The sequence below is a fragment of the Microtus oregoni genome, unplaced genomic scaffold (assembly GCF_018167655.1).
Source record: "Microtus oregoni isolate MIOR12 unplaced genomic scaffold, Mior012 000025F_ref0000491, whole genome shotgun sequence".
Lineage (NCBI taxonomy): Eukaryota > Metazoa > Chordata > Mammalia > Rodentia > Cricetidae > Microtus > Microtus oregoni.
This window is the reverse complement of record NW_024543084.1, coordinates 21,447,675-21,455,923: the sequence shown is the minus strand read 5'-3', so window position 1 is coordinate 21,455,923 and position 8,249 is coordinate 21,447,675. Positions and strand designations below refer to the sequence as shown.

Genomic DNA, 8,249 nt, shown 5'->3' with positions numbered 1-8,249 from the left:
CCTTGTCTCTGGCCTCAGCTCTTTGATGAAGGAACCGAGTGACTTGCCCATTTCAACCCCCTGGGAGCCTGTTTCCCAGAGGTACAAGAAATAAGGACCTCAGTGGGTTCTGGTGAGGAGAGAACCAGCTCTCCTCATCTGCATTTCTTTAGCCGTCAGTTTCCACGCCTGTAAAGGTTTGTTCTTTGCACGTTTCAGGTCAAGCGATCCTGAGAGCTCCTGGGACCTCCCACCTGTACCTCCAATCCCAGGCCCTCCTGTTCCTTGCATCCTGGAGGGTGGAGATGGATGCTGTTCCTAGGCCCAGAGCCAGTCAGCCACTTCTGGACGGAAGTCTGGCTCTTCGTGGATACTACCGTGTGCTAGCGCTACCCGTCCCCCGCCCTCTGCCGTGTTTGACTCAACTAAGCACTGGTAAATTGGACCCTGTTCAGCCAGTTGAAGGAGTCAGTGTGGCCTTTGCAGCTGGCGTCCCGGTGCGTATCTGGCGCGCCCTCTAGAGGTCACTCTGCTCAAATTCTTGGCCCAAGGTTACTGGTGTCTCCTGCCGCCCTACTTGCAGCAGCTTCCTGTAACCTAAAAGGTCTCAATCACAGCCGCCTTACACGGAGACTTACTGGAAACCTCCCCGACTGCGGCTGCGCACTCCATCCCATTACCATGGAGACTGCTCGTACACAGCTTCCTTTACCCTTCCACCTTGTACCGACCCTCCAACGGGACTGGCGCCCGCTTAGGAGGGCCTGTCCCTGTGGCGGGTGCCGATGAACATCGAGGCCCCAACAAAGCTGGCCGTGAGCAGAGTGAGATTCTTCGGTCAACACCGCGGGGAGGTGAGCCCCCGGGGCTCTGACCAGGCTTGGTGGGGTCTCTCCAGAGCTCAAGTATAGCCTCTAGGATTATCTTTTCTTTTTGGTTTTTTTTTTTTTTTTTTTTTTTTTTTTTTTTTTGGTTTTTCGAGACAGGGTTTCTCTGTGGTTTTGGAGCCTGTCCTGGAACTAGCTCTTGTAGACCAGGCTGGTCTCGAACTCACAGAGATCCGCCTGCCTCTGCCTCCCGAGTGCTGGGATTAAAGGCGTGCGCCACCACCGCCCGGCCTCTTTTTGGTTTTTGAGACAGGGTTTCGTTATGTGGCTCTGGCTTTCTGGAATTCATTATATAGACCTGCCTCTGCCTCCAGCGTGTTCGCCCGGCCTTTTTCTGTCTAAGGGTTTCACTATGTAGCTGTTTGTCCAGAAACTCTCCATGGATCTGTTTTGGCTTTTGAGGCAGCATCAGGCTGCTCAAAATGCAAGCTCAGACTTCAGCCAGTTCTTCTGCTGGCACTCCCTGGTGCTGGGATTGAAGGTCTGCACCACTATGGCCAGCTTGTCAATCTTCTGTTTTTTTTTTTTTTTCAGTTTCTGCCCTGGAACTTGCTTTGTAAACCAGGCTTGCCTCTGCCTCTCAAGTGCTGGGATTAAAGGCTCAGGTCACCAGGCTAGGTTGAAATTCACTTCCTGATTTAGAACTTGCTTTAGGATTTGTATTCCAGCCTAGGTTCACAGGGTCCTAGCTATGGACTGGGACCTGGAGTTTATGCCCTCACCCTGGGTTCCTGGGTAGGTTAGAGCTGAGGGGACAAATAACATTTGACAGGCATGGAACCACTTTTGCCCCGTTTCTGACTTCCAGGTCAACTGCTCTGCCTTCTCCCCTGATGGCCAGACCCTGCTCACAGCCGCAGATGACGGCTGTGTTTATGTATGGGAGACCAGGAGCAGGCGGCTGCTGTGGAGAATGGCAGGCCACAGAGGTGGGACTTAGCCACCGGGGAGAGGGTTGGAGCAACAGGACTGGGTGACACCAAACCTAACACTCAGGGGGCCCAGCCACTCACTCTGAGACCTGAGCTCAAATCTTGTTTTGCTTTTTTGGAACGATTTGTTTTGGCTGTCCTGGTACTCTGTACTGGCCTGCCTCCTGAGTACTGGGATTAAAGGTGTGTGCCCCCACAGCCCAGTCAGATCTTATTTCCTAATCCCTAGATATGCAGGCCAATGGTACATATTCTCCAGAACCTTCTTTGGCAGAACTACACCCCATTCTCCTCCATCCCAGATGTTGGGACTTCTCTAGAAGCCTCCTCCCCCAATGGGATATATCAGTGTTTACTGACTTTTTTCCCTTAAGCCTATGTCCTCCAGGTTGCCTGTCAACCTGTACATGTGAATTTTTTTGGACTGTTTTCTTGGTCACAGGATAGATAAGCCTGAGGGAATTGATGGGACAGGGTGACTACCACCGAGCCAGAGAACCTAGGTGGGCAGTGCCACTGTCACAGGAAGGAGGGGTCTGAATCTGATGATCCTGTGTTCCAGCTGTGCTCAGGTCAAGCCATGAGGCTAGAACCAGATGACATGTCAACTGTGAGGGCAGGACAATGCCAGTGTTCCCTGCCTCTTCAGGCCCAGTCAAGTTCTGCCGCTTCTCCCCTGATGGCCGCCTGGTTGCCAGCACCTCCTGTGACCACACTGTTCGCCTGTGGGATGTGACAAGATTCAAGTGTCTGCATGTGCTGAGAGGTAAAAGGGCAGACTTGCTTAGGCTCCTTTGTGGGCTATGTCGTCCTCTTCCCCACCTTTGGGCTGGTGTCTGCAGGTCACCAGCGGAGTGTGGAGACAGTCAGCTTCAGCCCTGACTCAAGGCAGCTGGCATCAGGTGGCTGGGACAGGCAGGTCATTCTCTGGGAGGTACAGGTACGAGAAGATGGGGCCTGGGTTAGAGGTATGTGCTTTCTGCGCCCATGACCCCCAGTGCTTCTCCCTGCACGGCAGTCCTTAGCCTGCACTGCCCCTCCCTCTTGTGGCAAGGCCCAGCAAGCTCACTTAGGCCAGTAGCCCCAAAGGTTGCCTAGTAAAGGACCACAGGCTCCTGGACTGCCCTTCATCTCTGTAGCTCAGACTCTCTCTACAGTCTGGCCACAACGTTCGCCTCTTGGCTGGGCACCGTGATTCTGTGCAGAGCAGTGACTTCTCCCCCACTGCAAACGCTTTGGTGAGCCTCATCCTGGCCCCCACCTTGTCAGTGGCCACAGGAGTGGTGAAGAGCTGGCTCATACTCATGGTCATTGCCCACAGGCCACTGGCTCCTGGGACTCAACTGTGCACATCTGGGACCTACGGGTGGCAACCCCAGCTGTCTCCTACCAGGTGTTGGAGGGCCACACTGGCAACATCAGCTGCTTATGCTACTCAGCATCTGGCCTCTTGGTAAGTCAGGCTACCTGGGCTTCAGGCCGGTCCCTATTTGCTCCCAGACCCTGAAGGGTGCAGGCCACTGTGTGGTTCACTGAGCTCAGGGGTGTCTATTTAGGCATCTGGCTCCTGGGACAAGACCATCCGCATCTGGAAGCCCACAACCAGCAGCCTTCTTTTCCAGCTCAGGGGACATGTCACCTGGGTGAAGAGCCTAGCCTTTTCTCCCGACGAGCTGAGGCTAGCCAGTGCTGGTTACTCCCACACAGTAAGTCCACCCAAGGTACCCCTTCTCCAAACGTTAGCCTTCCCATGCTAGATGATGCCCATAGGCCTAGCTGCACAGCAAGGGCGCTGACTGGGCTGCCCCACAATGGTGGCATCAACAATGCTAACCTATGAACCTTTCACATCTGTGCTAAAGGCTATGCGGGTGGCACTTTAAAGCTTGCCCGCAGAAGAGCCCAGGCCATGCCTGGAATTTGGGAGCACACCGACAACTCCAAAGTCTGCCTATTTTTACATCCAGGTCAAAGTCTGGGACTGCAACACAGGAGAATGCTTGGAGACCCTAAAGGTAAGGTACAGTGCTGACCAGGATCGGCGCAAAGACTGGCAGGACCCGCCAACCCTGACTCTGATGCTGTGCTACCCACAGGGCCTGCTCGATGTGGCCCATGCTTGTGTTTTCACCCCTGACGGCAAACTCTTAGTGTCAGGGGCTGCTGATATGGCAACATGACAAGCCCACTGCTCAAGTCTCAAGAACCTCTTCTGCCTAACTTACCACAGAAAGCAGCCACCAGGATCTTGGCTGCATGCAGGGATTACCCCATCCTGTCTGTCATCCGCTGTAGCTAAGAGGTCACCAGGTCCCCACCCCCACTGACTCCAGGTACGAAACAAAAAGCAGAAAGTTAGCCAGTCTTGCACTTTATTGCCCTTCCATTAGGCCTTGACCGCATACTTGCGTAGCGGGTACAGCCTCTCCTTCCGCTGCTGCTTCTTTGTCTTGAGCTTCTCCTCGTGCTTGGTGAGCCGCCGGCGCATGGCTCTAGTTTTCTTGGGTCGCAGGTCCAGAGGCTTGTACTTCTTGCCCTGGGACAGAGAGTGAGTCTGAGTACCAGGGGCTACAGTAAAGCAGGACTGACGGGACAGCAAGTTGAACGGCACGCAGAGCTTTTCAGCTGGGATCTGCCAATAGGCTGGACGATTTCTACTACGTGTACACCAAGACCAGAGGGCTAAATTTCACTTTCCTATGTATCAATTGCCAGTAACTAAGTGAAAACCACAATCTAAAGGGCACAAGACACACACTGGGGTTGTGATGACTACTATTAATTGGGTGGGCCTCCAGACACAACCTTTAAGGGAGCTGTCACCTTCATCTCCTAGGCTTTTCCAAGAGTTCTAAAGTATTAGTCCCACCCCCAGGACACAGGTCCTACAGGTCAGGCTTCTACTTGGAGAAGAGCAGAAGCCCCACCAAGAACTTCAGGACAAAACGGCTTCCAAAGCAAGCTCCCCAGCAGTCAACTGAAAAGCAGAGAGCAAGGCACGCACAAGTCTTTAAGAATATGTCATCAAAGCCGGTTGTGGTGGCGCACGCCTTTAATCCCAGCACTTGGGAGGCAGAGGCAGGCGGAACTCTATGAGTTCGAGGCCAGCCTGGTCTACAAGAGCTAGTTCCAGGACAGGAACCAAAAACTACGGAGAAACTCTGTCTCGGAAAAAAAAAAAAAAAAAAAGAATATGTCATCAGCCAGGTGCTGGTGGTGCACGCTTTTAATCCCAGCACCTGGGAGATGGAGGCAGGGCGATCTGAGTTCTAGCCCAACCTAATATACACAGAGAAACTCTGTCTCAAAAAACAACAACAACAAAAAAAAAATCATGGGGCTGAAGAGATGGCTCAGCAGTTAAGACCACACACTGGCTGCTCTTCTAGAGGTCCAGGGTTCAATTACCAAGCAACCACATGGTGGCTCACAACCACCTATAGTGGGACCCCATGTCCACTTCTGTCATGCAGATAGACCAATCATATACATAAATATTAAATAAATCCTCCAAAAAATGTGTAGTCAGGCTGAGCAGTGGTTGCCCACACTGCTGATGACGGCACTCAGGAGGCAGAGGCAGCCAGATCTCTTGAGTTCATGGCCAGCCTGGTCTACAGAACAAGTTCCAGGACAGCCAAGGCTACAGAGACCCCGTCCTCAAAAACAAAAGAGGGCTGGAGAGATGGCTCAGTGCTTAAGACTTCAATTTCTCCGTAACCACATGGTGGCTCACAAGCATCTGCAGTGAGATTTGGTGCCCTCTTCTGGCCTGCAGGGATACATACAGGCAGAATACTGTACACATAATAAAATCTAAAGAAATCCCTTTGGCGGGGTGCTGTGCACGCCTTTAATCCCTTCTCTTGGGAGATCTCTGTGTGTTAGAGGCCAGACCAAGTTACAGCTACACAGAGAAAACCCTGTTTCGAAAAACCAAAAAAGTTCCTGCAGGTGGATGGAGAAAGATGTATAGCATAGGGTGAGGGCACAAAGACACCTCGGGTAGGCCTTATCCATGTTGCTCACCCACTCGCCTAGTGAGTTACATCCCCACAGCACCCACTAAACACGCCTATCTATTGTTCTTTATGAACAAACGACTACATGGCTAAGAGTGCCCACACAGCATGGTGCCTGCAACCCAGCAGGGAGGCACAGGTTACCCTGGTCTACAAAGTGAGACCTGTTCAAAAAGAAAAAGCACAACCCCCAACTTTTTTGTGGTCTGGGGGTAGCTCAGTGCTGGTTTACTTACTTGCCTGACACTTGAAACGTCAGGGTTTTAGCCACCAAGCACCACCTGAATAAAAAGCCATCTTCAGTCACATATACGCTAAGTGATGAAATGTCACATGTATCCGGAGTCACGAAAAAGAACCACAGGGCTGGAGAGATGGCTCAGCGGTTAAGAGCATTTCCTGCTCTTCCAAAGGTCCTGAGTTCAATTCCCAGCAACCACATGGTGGCTGAAAACCATCTGTAATGAGGTCTGGTGCCCTCTTCAGGCCTGCACACAGACAGAATATTGTATGCATAATAAATAATATTAAAAAAAAAAAAAAAACGAAAAAGAACCACAAAAAGTTTCAACAAAGTTCAGTTCCCTGACTGACAAGTGCCTGATCCTCAGAAACTGAGGAAGATTCCAGACCTGCCCAAACCAAAATTTCCTGACATCACGACAGCTTTCTGATTGATATGCCAAGTCCCAATACTAATTTGCTCTACCAGATGGCTTCAATTAAGAGAATTATCTTAAAATGATGAGGCTCTCTCCAGAACAGTTTCTTCTGGAGACAACAGCCCCAGCTACAGGAGTTAATCTGTACGGCTCTGCAGCCTTGCTTTGCCTCTACACTGACAGAACTAAGGTTGAAGAGGGGCATGGGTCCCTCAGTTTACCAGCAAGTGCTTGGCAGATGAGACAGAAACAGTGACAGAGACAATACCTGAACAGCCAGAGGCCAGGTTCCAGCTCTGACCCGCGGCAAAATAACCCAATGACTACAACACAGCATAGCTGAGAAGGCCCACACAGGACGCCCACTTTCAACACTTACCTTTTGACACTAACAGAACTCATGTCAGTGTGGGAAGCTGATAACTGGTTAAACTCAGGCACAAAAATTGGGAGGTCACCCTTCCTCCCACGTACCCCCAAACCTCTTCACAAAAGCTCCGGCCAGTGCTCACCTTGTAGAATTTCCTGAGGTTTTCCTTTTGAGTCTGGTTAATGACGGTGAGAACACGGGCGATGGATTTGCGGACAACTCGTCTGTGAAAATAGATGTCTATGAATTCCAAGTGCCAACTTATGTTGGTACTCCCCAAGTCCCCATCTATATCACCTTGTGGGCAAAGTCCTGGAGGTGAGGACAAGTTTGTCAACAGGCTCTCCAGGGACACGTGTATGGAAAACTAATGCAGCTAAGACAACGAGAAACGGTCTTTTAACTCAGGCCAAGAGCTTATACCAGAGGCTATGCTATGAAATGGTAGCTATTCTAGCTTAAGGAAGCACACCGTGGAATCAACAGGTGTGGAGAGAACACAGAAGCAGGCAGAAAGCAATTTGTCTGAGGGCATAGGCTGGAGGTCTCAGCACGTAAATTTCCTTATGTTTTCTCTACTCACTCTCAAGACTGTCTGGGGTGGAGTACTGGCGGCATCCATTAAAGCCAACCCATGTCCTCTTCGCAAGCCCCCTTGGTCCTTACCATGTTCCTCCAGTCCTCCTACAACCCATGCCTGGGTTCAGGCGGGTGGCACTGCCATGTGCCTTCCGGAATTCCCAGTTCTTTAAACTACGTAAATTGGCCAAGGTCGATTGGTGGGAAAAAGCGCAAGGGGCCAAGGCAGAGAATGGTGTGCACCCAGCTGGGACCTCAAGGGTCACTTACATCTTGGAGAGCTTGGACGCGGCGCCGCCTGTCACCTTGGCGACGCGAAGCTGGGATAGCTCCACTTTCAAATCGTCCAGTTGTTTTAGCAGCTCCTCCTTCTTCTTGCCGCGCAGGTCCCGAGCCTTAATCTTGGCCTGTACGAGAGGCGACTCTGTGGGTCACCGAGCGGAAGCTCCCGCTTTCACCGCGGCCGACCGAGGGACCGTGAGCGGGTAGGGTACGCGGTCTGTACAGGCCCGAAGCAGGGCCGGCCGTACAGAGCCAAACCGCAGGCCTCGGACGCTCCTTGCGTCCCCCGCTTACCCTCCGCGCCCCGCGCCGCTGTCCCCACACGTTCCCCCACCCGGATGGCACCAGATTCCCGTGGCCTCACCATGGCTGCGTTGCACACCGCTGAGGCCGCCTCCGAGAGAAAGAGGAAGAAGTGGGGCTGACTTCCGTAACTACTGCCGGGTGGCGCCGAGCACGGCCAATAGCGTCGCGGTGTGGGAGGCCCGCCCCGCCCCGCCTGTGCGCAGTCGTGCCGGAGGTGCCCGCCCCTTCCT

At 52.5% G+C, this 8,249-nt stretch overlaps 2 protein-coding genes across 2 annotated transcripts; one reads left to right on the top strand and one right to left on the bottom strand.

The window, feature by feature from the left end:
• The first annotated feature begins 284 nt into the window (after positions 1 to 284).
• Wdr38 (WD repeat domain 38) lies at positions 285 to 3,978 on the top strand. The gene is made up of 10 exons (XM_041674967.1): positions 285 to 476; positions 738 to 833; positions 1,675 to 1,795; positions 2,448 to 2,564; positions 2,641 to 2,738; positions 2,956 to 3,036; positions 3,120 to 3,251; positions 3,355 to 3,504; positions 3,766 to 3,813; positions 3,895 to 3,978. The coding sequence occupies exons 1-10, from the start codon at positions 285 to 287 to the stop codon at positions 3,976 to 3,978; spliced, it is 1,119 nt and encodes a 372-aa protein (XP_041530901.1).
• Positions 3,979 to 4,153: 175 nt separating this feature from the next.
• Rpl35 (ribosomal protein L35) lies at positions 4,154 to 8,191 on the bottom strand. The gene is made up of 4 exons (XM_041675008.1): positions 8,078 to 8,191; positions 7,702 to 7,838; positions 6,995 to 7,076; positions 4,154 to 4,334 (listed from the first exon to the last, which is right to left on the bottom strand). The coding sequence occupies exons 1-4, from the start codon at positions 8,078 to 8,080 to the stop codon at positions 4,185 to 4,187; spliced, it is 372 nt and encodes a 123-aa protein (XP_041530942.1). The 5' UTR covers positions 8,081 to 8,191; the 3' UTR covers positions 4,154 to 4,184.
• Positions 8,192 to 8,249: the final 58 nt, after the last annotated feature.

Excerpts from the sequence above, each read along its gene's own strand:
- Wdr38 (XM_041674967.1), top strand. The coding sequence starts at position 285 with ATGGATGCTGTTCCTAGGCCCAGAGCCAGTCAGCCACTTCTGGACGGA. Across the intron at positions 2,565-2,640 it reads GTGTCTGCATGTGCTGAGAG|GTCACCAGCGGAGTGTGGAG; the intron begins GTAAAAGGGCAG and ends TGGTGTCTGCAG. Across the intron at positions 3,037-3,119 it reads CCCCCACTGCAAACGCTTTG|GCCACTGGCTCCTGGGACTC; the intron begins GTGAGCCTCATC and ends CATTGCCCACAG.
- Rpl35 (XM_041675008.1), bottom strand. Across the intron at positions 7,077-7,701 it reads GCGTCCAAGCTCTCCAAGAT|ACGAGTTGTCCGCAAATCCA; the intron begins GTAAGTGACCCT and ends CTATTTTCACAG. Across the intron at positions 4,335-6,994 it reads ACCTCAGGAAATTCTACAAG|GGCAAGAAGTACAAGCCTCT; the intron begins GTGAGCACTGGC and ends TCTCTGTCCCAG.